Source organism: Orycteropus afer, unplaced genomic scaffold (assembly GCF_000298275.1).
Source record: "Orycteropus afer afer isolate SDZICR_OR568_19922 unplaced genomic scaffold, OryAfe1.0 scaffold00288, whole genome shotgun sequence".
In the NCBI taxonomy this organism is placed as follows: Eukaryota; Metazoa; Chordata; class Mammalia; order Tubulidentata; family Orycteropodidae; genus Orycteropus; species Orycteropus afer.
Genome location: NW_006921875.1, coordinates 232,071 through 246,345, shown reverse-complemented (window position 1 = coordinate 246,345; position 14,275 = coordinate 232,071). Strand labels below are relative to the sequence as shown.

At 40.7% G+C, this 14,275-nt stretch overlaps 1 protein-coding gene across 1 annotated transcript in view; it reads right to left on the bottom strand.

Moving 5' to 3' along the window:
• Window positions 1–710: 710 nt before the first annotated feature.
• The window catches only part of PDPN (podoplanin), a 42,572-nt gene continuing 29,007 nt past the window's right edge, over window positions 711–14,275 (bottom strand). The window contains exons 2-4 of the mRNA XM_042782300.1: window positions 8,887–9,023; window positions 6,058–6,190; window positions 711–826 (exon numbers count right to left, since the gene is read on the bottom strand). Of these exons, the coding sequence (XP_042638234.1) occupies window positions 711–826; window positions 6,058–6,190; window positions 8,887–9,023 (386 nt within the window). The remainder of the gene's footprint in view (window positions 827–6,057; window positions 6,191–8,886; window positions 9,024–14,275) is intronic.

Sequence of the window (14,275 nt, the reverse complement as noted above, 5' to 3'; positions counted from 1 at the left end):
GAATTTTTTTCTTTTTTTCTTTAAAAAAAAAAAAAAAAAAAGCTTTTTCTGGCTATGAATTTGAATGTTCTGAATCACTAGAGTTTTCATAAAAAGAAGAACGCCTTCCTTCATCAAAAGTTAATGCTAGGGTGTGTGCGTGCAGGTGGAGGGGAAGGAAGAGCTAAATGAAGGATTCCATTATCAATGGAATTCCTCAACAGAATGGGACCCTGGCTCTGCATCAGGTGCTTTTCCAGGAACTCCCTTCCTCTGATGGTTGGTGGCAGGGTGATGAGGTGGCAAGATGAAACTTGATTTGGGTTTCAAGTTAAGACAAGAGATCACACTTGGTCTTCTTCAACCAATGTCAACTTATGGTGTAGTGCCTAAGGCATCTGACTGCTAACCAGAAGGCTGGTGGTTCAAACCTACCAGCCACTCCTCAGAAGGAAGGTTGGACAATCTACTTTTGTAGAGATACCACCTCAGAAACCCAAGGAGGGGTCACTGTGAGTTGGAAATGACTCAACGGCAGTGAGTTTGGTTTTTGCTTTTGTTGGTTCCAAGTTTCTTCCTAGGAAACTTATAGGCCCCAAGTAGACCTCCACTATGGTAACTTAAGATGAAGTACTTGTAAAGGTAAGGGACTTGTTAATATGACCTTTATATGGAGGTTTCTACAAGTTCAAAGGTTTGAGCTGCTTATCACATCAGTGTAGGTTATTTACTTACGAGTATCTTCCCGACGTTTTTCGCACAATCACAAAGATGATCCCACCAATGACACCAATGAGTACTAAGATCCCAATTATGATTCCAACCAGGGTAGCTGTTTCCAAACCATCTGAATTGGGGGAGGAGGGATAAGGACAAAAAAAAAAAAAAAGAAAAAATGGCATGAGCCCAGATAAATAACACACCTGTGATAAAGCATGCTATATATAAATACTGCCACTGCCCCACTTACAGACACCAAATAATGCTGAATGTTGCTTCCTCTGTATCCAGTGGACATTGACTTACAAAAGGAGAAGCTTCCAGTCCCATAAGTACAGACAATTTCTGGGTTTCAGGATGCATCAAGCATAACACTCACTGGCTTCACCATTGTTGGGTAGTATTTCTGTATAGCTATTAATTAACCCCGTTTTCATTCTTGGTAACAATAAGTTGTGATATGCAACCATTTACCATAGCTGTCATTAAGTGAACAGACTTATTTGTGGTTTACTTATTTTCAAATACAGGAAATTCCCTTTGTTCTCTCTTTAAAAAAAATAAAAAAGTTTTGAAATCTGACCTTCTTAGATACTCTAGTTTGCTCCTGCTCCTATATCCAAGAGTGAATGTAACCCATCTAAAAAATTAGGTTCAAAGAACTCCCCTTTTTTTAATTCCCATAGAAATATTTTGATACTAAAATCTACCTACCATTCTCAACTGTCGCTCCTTCACTCATGTTCTCTGTAAAGAGAGATGTAATGATATAAAATTACTAAGATTTAGTAGCTAGTTTAACAATTGGCAAAAGATAGATTTACCATAAGCAAAAGGTATAAAACAGAAGCAAAGAGGGTAATTTCATGACTTGGATCAGTGCATTTTTAAGCAAGTGCTGACATGGTACTGGTCTTCATAATAATTATTAGTTTTGAATTATGGACATTTCTTCAGTCTATGGGCTTATAGTACTTTTGTTTATATTACTTTTATCTCATCACTTTAGAAGACAGGATCAAGAAAACTGAGCCACAGAGATCTTGAATAGAATCCAGGGGTTGGTTTTTAGTCCAATGCCAAGACCATGGAAAACTCACACACTGTTACAAAGTCTACTTGAACGCCTCTGTATGAAGGATGTTTATTTTCAGAGTATATTCTAGTTTGGGAAGATGTGGCCAAGACTGTTGACTTATCTATACAATATCCATTCCCTACTTCTTCCAGAGTATGCAAGTCCAGATTTTACAGGGCAGCAATATTGTCAGCTAAGCTGAATGAGAAGTGTCTGGGGGATGCACACAGTTAACAAGTTTGGCTGCTATTGAAAGGTTGAGGGTTTGAGTCCACTCGAGGTGTCTCGGGAAAAGGCTTGATGATCTGCTTCCAAAAACTCAGCCACTGAAATCCTTACTGAGCAGTTTGACTCTGACACACACATACCTCCATGAGTCGGGGTTGACTCAACAGGAACTGGTCTGATTTGTTTTTTGTTTAAATTCATGCCAATGTTATTTCATAATTTCTATTATCTACAGTCAAACCTAGGCCAACAGTTATAATGTGAATATTTCTCATTGTGAATTTCTTTCACATAATTTTGTAAAAGTAAAAGAATTTTATTATTGCTTTGTTATTTTGTTTTTCCCATTAACTTCTTTGTATGTTAACTCTTGGCTCCTCTGTATGGTGGTTGCTTACCTAAACTGCAGATGGAGAAAAGGTCAAGATGACTTAATGAGACAATGGAAAGAAGTAAATCAATCAGAACCTTATCCTAAAATTTGTGGGGTTTTTTATTAAAGAAACAAAACTATTGCTGTTGAGTCAATTCGGACTCATAACTACCCTATAGAACAGAGTAGAATTGCCCCCACAGTGTTTCCTAGGCTGTAAATCTTTACGGAAGCAGACTGTCACAGCATTCTCCTGTGGAACAGCTAGTGGGTTCATATTTCCAATCTCTCAGTTAGTTTAACTAGTGCTTAACCATGCTACACCAAGGCATCTTAGAACTTGGTTTACAATTTGCAAAATCCCAGAGATAACTAATAGATTTCCTATTGAAAGGTGATACTAGCCAACCATCAAGTGACACTCTAATAGTTGGGTTTGAAATAAGTCACACACACTTTTTTTAAAACCAAGAGTCTTGTTAAAATAACATGCCTTTTCAAGATGGCCCCCATGTAGGTGTCCCAGAAATCTCTTAATCCTGTACAAGTGGAACCCACAGCTCTAGAACATATACATGAAGCTCTAGTTGCCTGTGCTGTCCTGTCACAAAGTAATTAGGAGACTGCTGGATTTGAGGCCTGCCTAGAACAAAGATGTCATTGAACCAACTCACAAAATGCCATTTCCTAATGGCAACTATTAGCAGAGACAGATTAGCCATTTGATAACATGATGGCTGCCAATTCTAGGGTCTTAACAGTTAAGTGCTTGGCTGATAATTGAAAGGATAGTGGTACGAACCCACCAGCTGCTCTGTAGGAAAAAGATGTAGCAGTCTGCTTCCATAAAGATTACAGCCTTGGAAACCCTATGGGGCAGTTCTGTCCCATAGAGTTGCCATGAGTTTGAATTGACTCAACGGCAATGAATTTTCTTTTGGTTGACACACAATTTATCACCACCAATGACACCTATGGGTTAGGAAACATGTTACCAAAATTAAAATAACTTTGTGGAAGATTTGTTGATGAATTAGAGCTTACTAATTAGTCCTTTACTCCAGAACTACCCCCAATCACACTGACTGTGAACATGAGAATGTGTCATACATGTAGACATCATTGTAGTGGGCTGTTTCCCATGGGAAAGCTTAACATTTGTTCTAATAAAATTACCTCTTAAAAAAACTAAATACTTATAATTACATTTTAACTCCCAAGTAAAAACTTCTTAGGAGGTTAAGAGTAATGAAAAAATTTGGCAACAGATGGTGATGAAGCCTGCATAATATGGTGGAATGTAACTCATGCCATTGAACTGTGCATGTTCAAAAGGCTGGAAGAAAATGGTTGAAATGAAAAACACTTTTTATATGTATATGTTTACCGTAATTAAAAAAAAAAAAAAAAAACTTGGAATACTGTAATGCGAAGCAGAAATGTGCTAATTTCAAGATCACTTTTTGTGACACAGTGGGGCAGGGAACAGGAAGGAAGACTGACCATGAGTATTTCGCATGCAATTGAGGATTTTTTAAGGAACAGGAAGAGAGGCATCCTGGTATGGTAAAGAGAGAGCTCAACTTGGAGGGTTCCATTTTCTGCAGCTAATGAGTTGTTAACCCGTGTTAAGAATGAGCAATCCTCTTCCAAATGTTTAAAGTGCTTTCCAATGATCACATATTGATTCTTCTTTTCTTACTTAGATCTATTTGGTTCTCTCTGGCTTTCAAATGTTCATCCTTTCTTTAGCACCTTGGCATGACATTTGGACTTCATTATCAAAGGGTTTTATGAAGTTTATTTGAATCCTCAGAAGTTGTTTCGGTTACCTAGTGCCACTCTGACAGGAATATATACCACAAATGGGATGGCTTGAACAGAGGAGTTTATTCTCTTACAGTTTGGAGGCTAGAAGTCCGAGCTCAAAGTGGCAGGCTCTAAAGGCTGGATGAAAGCCCCAACTTTGGACTTCAGCTCTGCCTCTTGCTCCCGGCCCACTGAAGCTAGAGGCATCTCTTCACTCAGGCAGCTGCTGGTTGCTGAGGCTGACAAACCCAAGGTGGACAAGTAAAAGGCCACAGTCCCTGATATTACCAAACCACATGGTAGGCCATTGATTCAAGTCCATTATAAGTCCCAAGATCGACAGAGTATGGCAGGCTGCTGAACAACAACTCGGCTACATGCAGAGTTCTAGCATGCCAAAAGCTGGAGACTTTTTTCAAAGTTGCTTCTTATACACTGGAAGCAGCCCACATCCCTAAAGCAGCTACTCAGCTGCTCCAATAGATTCCACCATGGAGTTAATTACCAATCTCACCATGGGAAGAACTACATCCAACTGCCCAGCCACTCAACCAGGCCCAGCCAAGATGACAGGCAATCTTAACTACCACAGAAGTGCTATAACGTTTTTTTAAGAACAGATTGGGGTTTGGACCTGGAAATGTATATTGGAGAGTAACTTTCCAGGTCGGCCATATGTACAACCAGAATTGGAACCGTTGCTTTAGACAAGGTCTTTATGCTTACTTCCATTTTAGAGATGGAGAAACAGCCCAGATAAAATGATTTATATAAAATTGCTCAAGTTGGCAAGCACTCACTGCAGCTATCGGAAGGTTAAGTTCCTTTTCTATCACAAAATATGGCAATTTGGAAAATAAATAAATAAATTTCTCTCAATGAAGCAAAAGTTCCTAGAAATTTCCATCGTTAAGTTGTAATGAAATGATCTTTCCTCTTTCACATGAGTGAAGTTCTAGACCTTAAAATAAAGGCAAATACTCAAAGTCCACTCCCAAAGGTTCCCTAAAAGGTGTTCCATTCTCACTGCTGTGGGCACTGACTGCAAATCATGCAAATATCCAAAATCCTGGTTGAAAATAAATTGTTATTCCATATTACAGACTTGGCCTCAATGTAAGATGGTAAATATTAGCATAAAACCTCTTAAGATCTACATAGGTTAGAATAAATCAGTGAAGGTGAGGACTGACTATGGTAACTTTAACATGCTAGGGTCTTGTTCTTTATTCTGGGAACCATGAAATGATTAGTATAATTTAGTTAATTGGGGAGGGAATGGGTTGTGACATGATTTTTAAAAATGGTATTTGTGGAAGATGAATTCATACTAGAAACATATTAGGTCATAAGTATGGCAAGTTCCATTACAGACTGACCCTTCCAGAGCCTCAGAAACTACCACCCCATCTAATGTGCTCCCTCCTCTTGTAGACCCCCTAGGGAAATCATGAGCCTCATCGAACTGTTTTTTGTTTTGTATTTTAACTTTTAAAATAATAAAACCTATTTCATAACAGTAACTTTAGGATAAAACATGGGGAAAAAAAAAGTTTTGAGTTTTATGCTCTAGGGTGTCAGCACAAAGTTCTTCCTTTAGTGTTTTATTAGATTAGGATCAGCTAATGTGGCAGCATGACATCAGTAGCTACTTAAACTTGGCCTTGTGGGAGCATTATCCTTAGTGCCATCAAAGTAGAGGGATTGTTCAGCTTTTACCAACCCAAAAAAACAAATTTTGAACCTACTAAAGAAAGTTTCCCTCAGAATTCACTCTTGCATTCCAATAGGTCCCCTACTGTATTTGTTCATGGAATTTTGGAATGCATTAATTATATAAAATCCCTATTTGGGTGACCAGTTTTCTTACCTGTGGAGCTACCAGTTGCTACACCTGGGGTTGTAGTGCTCTGGCTTTCTTCTTGCCTAGGGACTGTGCTTTTGAAGGTTGATAGGTAGTCCTCGTTGTGACTGTGTGTCACACTCTCTGTACTTGTTGGCACCTATTGGAGATGTACGTGAGGCAAAATAGGCAGTAAGACCTACAGTCTTAAAAAATATATTCTATCTTAGAAACAGATCCTTGAGGGTATGAGTACATAAAATGTGATGGAATAAATTTAAAGTGGAACAGGGGAAAAAATGAAACAATATGGTTGGGTACAGAAATAAGCTTACTCCTGAAACACATGCCAAATGTTTAGTCTGTTGACTTCCTGGGGTCTTAATTCTTTTGAGATCACTGGATCACTAGGCTTTAATTCTTTCTCTCCCTTGATCTTGAATGGCAATTATTCCCTGTAACATTTATTTGGCACACAGCATGCCTTCTCATCCTTTAATGCTCTCCTCCCTCAATTAGAGTAATAACTAGCTTTTAGTAAAAGCTAGTGCCCAAAAGAAAAAAAAAAAAAAAAAAACTCACTGCCATTGAATCAGATCCAACTCTAGCAACCCCTCCTTGGGTTTCCGAGGCAGCCTCACTATGGAAGTAGATTGCCTAATCTTCCTTCCGAGGTACCCACCAGCCTTCTGGTTAGCAGTCAAATGCCTTAGGCACTACGCTACCAGATCTCCCCCTACTATGTGCCAGTCCCTTTAAATATATTCTCATTTACCCCAAGTACAATTTTATCAAGGAGATCCTATTATTAGTCCTATTGTATGAAGAAGGCCCAGAGAGATCAGATAATATGCTAAACCTCACAGCCAATAAGTGACAAAAGCCAGGACTTGGAAGAGAATGTTAACTGCAGAGTTCATGCCAATCAAGCATTCCAACAAATATACAAGTGAGGACCTACTATGTGCCCGGTATGGTTCCAGGTCCTAGGGATATAATGGTAAGATAAATTCCCTGACCATTTGCAGCCTACATTCTGGGGTGGGGTGGACATTTAACATGTAAACAAATGAAAAAGGAAATGTTAGATGAATCTGCATGCTTCAAATAAAATACAAGCTAGGATAATGGACTACATCAGAGGTCAGCAAACTGTTTCTGTAAAGGGCCAAATGGTAAATATTTTCAGCTTTGTGGACATCCTGTCTCTGTCACAACTACTCAACTCTGTTCTTAATGTGTGAAGAGAGTCAGATAAATCTCAACCAAATAGACATGGCTGTGTTTCAATAAAATTTTATTTATAAAAATAGGCAGTGGGCCAAATCCAGCAGGCAGGTTGCTGACTCCTGTGCTACAGAATAACTATTAAGGGGTAAGTGGGTTACTTTAGATCTCTTCGAGATAATATTTAAACTTCAGAATTAAGAGCAAAAGTATTCTAGGCCAAGAAAACATAAGCCCTAAAATGGAACAAACTTGTATGCTTGAAGGTCAGAAAGAAGGCCAACATGGCTAAAATATTCAAGTTCAGGGGAGAGTGGCCCATTGGGGTCAGGCAGGACGGTAGGAACCACTGTTCTATAACAGTGTTAGGAGTGTGACATATACCTCCTCATATCGCTCCCAAGTGACTAACACAAGGTCTTGCCTAAGGCAAGTGGTTAAGACACTTATGAGTTGACTGAAATTCATTAGGTTCAAATCATGCAAGTTGAGATTGCAGAGTTTACACTAATTTGGTCTCTTAGCCAATCCCAGTCCATGTTTATACTAGTCTACATCCAGATAAACCCACTGGCATCGAGCCCATTCCAACTCATAGCAATCGCCATTGGGTTTCTGAGGTGATAAATCTTTACAGAAGTAGACTGCCCCGTCTTCCTTCCACAGAGTGGCTGGTGGGTTTGAACCGCCAACCTTCTGGTTAGCAGTCCAATGCCTTAGGCACTGTGCCACCAGAGCTCCTTTACATCCAGATAAGAAATTGGAAATGCATATTTAGAAACTTTTATAGCCATGTCAAACCAATTGGCAGAGTCAATTCCAACTCATAGTGACCCATGAGTAGAACTGTACTCCATAGGGTTTTTAATGGTGACATTTTGAAAATTGATCATTAGGCTTATTTTAACTTGAGATACCTCTGATGTCTGCAATCTTTTGGTTAGTAGACAAGCACTTAATCTTTTATGCCACCCAGGGACCATTACAATATAGTTAAGCATTTGGCTGCTAACTGAAAGGTCGGTGGTTCAAACCTTCCCAGAGTTCCACAAAAGAAAAGTCTTGCTGAGCCGTTCCCTAGACTCTGTCACACAAGGGTACTATGGATAGGAGTTGATGCTATGGCACCTAACAACAACAATATAACGATGTCATTGCTATACTATCCAAGATGTTTATTATATTGAAAATTGGGTTGTAACAGATTGAAAATATAAAAACCTAGTCCTTTATCAGATCTAAACTCTCAAATCACCTGTGATCAGCATACCAGCTAACTGTCAGCTGGAAGAAATTGGAAAGTAGCTTTTGTTTTGAGCCATATAACAGTTGTTTTGTATGCAGTGGCTCACACTGATTTTAGATATAGTTTTGCACAGGAGCCCTCGTGGGGCAGTGGTTAAAGCACTTGGGTGTTAACCAAAACCATCAGCAGTCCAAGCTTTGTGGGAGAAAGATGTGACAGTCTTATAAAAGATTTACAGCCTTGGAAACACCACAGAGTAGTTCTACCTTGTCCTATAGGGTTACTATGAGTTGGAATTGACTGGACGACAATGGGTTTGGGTTTTATATCTTTGCATGAACACATGCTTATAGGACAAGGTTCTGTTTTCCCAGGACACTCACCAGAGCTGTCAAGTCAGTGGTCTCATTGGGCTTTTCACTGACACCTGGGGTCACTATTTTATCTTCTGCACCTGGAGTCGCTGTTTTATCTTCTGCACCTGGGGTAACCATGTCATCCTCTGGCCGGATTGTGCTGGCTGAAGAAGAAAGATACAGTCAGAACTTAAAGTGGAAATGTTATGACCAGCGTCATTCAGTCAGGTATTTTCTTTCCCTTTCTTTGGGATCTCCTCCTACCCTCCGTCATTTCTCTGGCTTAACCAGTGCCAGTTACAAAAGCATTCTCCTTGCCACACCCCTGGCACACACAATGGGCTGGTTATCTTCACTGCAAAAACAAGCAAACAAAAAACCCGAACTCATTGCCATTGAGTTGATTCTGACTCACAGCAACCCAACAGAACAGGGTAGAATTGCCTCATAGGTTTTTAAGTAGATTGCTACATCCTCCTCCAGTGGAACGGGTGGTGGGTTCAAACCATCAACCTCCTGGTTAGCAGTCGAGCGCTCATCCACTGAGTCTGCAAGGCTCCACTACAAAGCAAAGCAAATACACTGCCGTTGAGTCGAATGCAACTCCTAGCGACCCCTCCTTGGGTTTCCAAGGTGGTATCAATAGGAAGTAGATTGCCCAATCTTCCTTCTGAGGAGTGGCTGGTGGGTTTGAACTGAGAGCCTTCTGGTTAGCAGTCAAGTGCCTTAGGCACTACACCACCAGAGCTCCTATTGTAAAGCAAAGGAGGGTGGAGATACAGAAAGGTAAAGCAGGCAGCTCTCCCGGTATCAGAGAGAGATGGGCTGGACAGAAGGATACAGACTTTTCCTTTTTAATAATTAACCAAATTCTTCCTGGTGCCATTCCATATGATGAATACAATTAATGCATTCTTGTCAACAGAATATCACTGAGACCTGAAAAAAATTCTAAACTGGAATCATTTGGAAAACTTTCTAAAAATACCAATTTCCAGGCTCCATCTCAAACCTACGAGGTAAAACAATTACTGTCCCAAGGCAGCGTTCTCAGTCTTTTTAAAATCAAGCTTGGTCTCAATTTTGAGGCAGCAGTCAACTTAGATGATTAAAACTAGTGGTTCTGATCACACCCCAGGAGTTCAACCTCTTATTTGGAGTTACTGCCTACAGGGGAGGGTTAGTAATATTCTTAAGGGCACTGGAATACCAACAGAACTCTCCATGTACCAAGAGCTATCCTAGGAGAGACCTCCCTGCTCCCAGCCCTGGCTTTGCCCCATTACCATTTGGGTGAATGAAACACGAGAAATATTTCCAATGGAGCAGAGAATTGGTGGGTGAGATGGTGCAGTGCAGTGAGATTACTATGGCTCTTCTAGTCATGGTCTTTGTGACTCTCACCAGATGACTGGATGGAACTATGTAAGTGTGAGGTGTTTGGGGCTCACCAAGGGGACTAGATAGTTCGTTAACAATGTAAATAAGGTACATGGCACTCTTGTGGAGATTGTTGTTGTTGTTGTTATGTGCCCTGGAGTCAAACCCAACTCATAGCGACCCCTCCTTGGGTTTCCGAGGCAGTGTCACTACAGAAGTAGATTGCCCAACCTTCCTTCTGAGGAGTGGCTGGTGGGTTTGAACCATCAGCCTTCTGGTTAGCAGTCAAATGCCTTAGGCACTATGCTACCAGAGCTCCTTCTTGTGGGGATGGGACCATAGAAATAAAATGTATGGAACCTTAACATGAGCATTGGTCAGTCTTGCCCTTCCACTAGGCTGAAAAATCACAGAGGTGGAAGCGGGGATATCTCACTGCCATCAAAAGAAGAGCCAGAAGTGGAGTGTATCCTTGGACCTGAGGTTTCTGCACTGAGATAGCAGGGAGATGGCAGCAGAAGCAACAGAACTGAGACACTGGGATGAGGCAAAGCAGGAAAGCGAGCCTTCAGGCAGAAGGCTTGCGGGGAGAATGGGGTCCACCTACCAGCAGGGCTAAAAGAGCTTTGTAAGCCAGGCTGAGAGGCCAAGGTCAAAGAGAGAAGTGTGCTTGTGACACCACTGAGAAACTGTCCTGATTGAAGAATTGTATCCTGAGTACTCCTGAACCTGAATTGTAGCTTGTTACTTCCCTAATAAACTCCACGATCGAGAGCATACTCTGCAAGTTCGGTGCGGCTGCTGCAATGAATTCTCAAACCCTGCAGAAGTAGTGAGTGTCATACAGGGACAGTTGGTGTTAGAATTGGCAAAAAGCCTGAAGGGTGGCAGTATATCTGACCTCCGCCTGATAGGAACAAGCCTTGGGCTGTTGACACCGTTCTTGATTCTTTCCGCCTTGCATGAAGTTAGGAGTGGGAGGATGCCGCCCCACATCCTTTTTGCAGGTGACAAGGTGAATCACCATGGCTGTGACGGAGGAAAGAACAGATATTGCCAGTGCCCTCTTGCTTAATCTTTCAACTGTGATCCAAACCAGTCATGCCTATGCTCCAAGCATCATCCCTTGTCTCATCAAATCACCCTTTTCATGGGTTAAAAATCTGACTCATTGACCACGGGCCCCCTTCCCCAGACACTGGAAATTCCATGACTAAACACAGTTGCAAAATAAGCCAACATAAGCATCCCTGGAGCAAGAAGGGGGGGACGGGTGTTTGGACACTTCTAAGTATAATTAAAGAGCAGATGTTTGTTTCTAGGTAGGGTACAAGTTAAGCAATTCAGTCTTGCCTTAAGACATTTCTTTTTCCTGTGCTTAGACATTAGACAGCCCAGCCAAAGGCACAGCTAATAAATATTTGATCATAACTTCCTTGCTGGTACATACAGGGTGGAAGCCTCTAGAGAAATACGTGCTCATTCTGTGAGCCTTCTCTTTGCATCTGAAATCCTCCTCTAGTGCCATTGATTGACGGGTTACCTAAGCACATGCATCTAGTTTTCATCTAAGGGGGAAAAGCTTCCAGTGTTGGCAATAGCAGAATTCCTAGTGCATGCCAATGTTTCTTCTCTAATGCCTTTTGCCGGGGCAGTGTTTGGCTTCTACAATGACTTATGGCTGTGGTGCAGGCAAATGTTTAATGTATTTATAGCATTCAAGGGAAAAATGCTCCTTCTCTGGCAAGCAGTCTTTATTAAAAAGCTAACCATCTCATTTTCTTTTTAATTCCCCTAGTGTGAACTCAATTAAGAAATTATTAACGAAAACAATGTTTTCTAAGCTGTTCAGCAAAGAAAAAAAATAAAAAACTTTTACTATACGGCAACCTCTGGCTCAAAAACACCACCAAAAAAATCACCTTGCTTTGAAAAAAAATTCATGAAGTCAGTTTGAATTGTTTCATAGAAAGTTCAGTTCATTGAAAGTGTAACTTAGTGAAAATTCCTTCTTGTTCTTTCTTTAGGCAAGGAGCACAGAGCCAAGCACTCAAACTGCTCTGAATAGACAAAAGGGGTTTTATGAATGACAGCCAAGATTAAGGGGCTGTGCCTTTTGTCTCACTGCCCTGGCATTCTTTTCGCTCCCTGGGAAAGTTGATCTTTAACAAGGGATCTTCCATTGTTCCTCTGATTATTTTGGTTGAAGACTTCTCTAGGTGAAGGGTTCCTACTAGGCCAGCTGCTGTGTTTCCAGCCAGCATTTGCCATCCTTTCCCTTTAATTGTGAAACTCAAATCACATATCAATGTCATTACTCAAAACCGTTTTTTCCTCCTGAGACATGCATGAGCACAGGCACATCCAAGTGCACACACCTGTTTAGAACTGCAGAGTGATAAACCTATACAGTGTTCTTGTTCTTAGCTGCTGTCCAGTAGACCCTGACTTATGGTGACCCCATGCCCCCAGTGCTGGGGGCATCCCCATGATCAGCTACAGATGGGACTGTTGTGATCCACTGGTTTTCATTGGTTGAATTCCAAAGGAAATTGCCAGGCCTTTCTTCCTGGTTCATCTTAGTCTGGCAGCTCTGCTGAAATTTGTTCACAACATCATAGCAACACACAGGTCAGTAACAGGGGGTATCTGTACACCACATGCAGTGGCCAGGAATCACATCTGTATCTTATGCATGAAGGCGAGAATTTTACCACTAAACCACCACTGCCCTTAAAACCAAACCAAATCCAGTCACTGAGTCAATTCTGACACAGTGAACCCCATAGGGTTTTCCAAGGCTATAAATCTTTATGGAAGCAGGCTGGATCATCTTTCTCCTATGGAGCGGCTAGTGGGATCACACCAATGCCCTTATGACCCTGCAATAACAGACCAATATCTGCAGCCTGGCAATGAGGAGTCAGTTCTGGAATGGTTACCAGTCTGCCCACATGAAATTTTTCCTGCCACACCCAGCCTCACATGACATGTAGGCCAGAACCAATGGAAGTTTCCAAATACAGGCCATGCTATCCATTCCCTTTGGAATTAAAAAAAGAAAGAAAAAATAAACCAAAAGACCTAGGCCAAAGTTTATCCTACCTATGAAAAGATGCTTTGATAAAATCAATTATACTTTAAGGTTATTAAGAAATGTTTGAGAATAATAACTTAAGCAATGCTTATTTGTATGAAAGTCCTAATTATGAATGATTTTAATCTTTTCATGAACACCTAGCATCTCCAAATGTATAACTATTCTAGTTCACAATCACTTACGGGATGATATTTCATTTAAAGTATTTTTAAATTTAGGTGGAACATTAAATGAGATGGTTATGGTAATATAAAGTCTGTTGTCCCAAATCCTTAATAAAAATCACTTTGATTAAGTCTTATCCATCTTTTGGTTTCATTTTGATTTGTGGTGGTGAATTGTTCCATCTGTTTACTGGGCATTAGGAATATCTTCTTTTGAAATTTAGTCTTTGTCCACTTTTCTCTTGTGGTATTCATCTTTTGAGTGTTTTACAAGTGCCCTTTGTATATTAAAAATGTATTGTTTGTCTACCACTTCTACTGACGGCTCTGATCGGGACCACAGGAGGCCCTGGATAGAAAGGGAGAGAAATGTAGAATAAAATGCAAAAGCTTAAAATTAAAATAGACCAGACTTACTGGTCTGATAGAGACTGGTGGAATCTCCAAGACTGTGGCCCTTAGACACCCGTCAAACTGAAACTCACCCCCCGGGGATCACTTTGCAGCCAAACAGACAGGCCTACAAAGTGAATAGTAACACCCAAGAAGAATAATCTACCACATGAGATCAAACGGGCTGCATTTGCCCAAAAACAAAGCTCAGAAGGCAGGATACAAGGATGAACGGAAATGGGGAACCCAGGGCAGAAGCAGGAGGAGAGCTGGTACATTGAGCAAATTACAACTAATGTTTCAGAAAAAAATGTGTATAAATAGTTGAATGGAAAACTAATTTGCTCTCTAAACTTCCACCCAAATCATTACTTACATA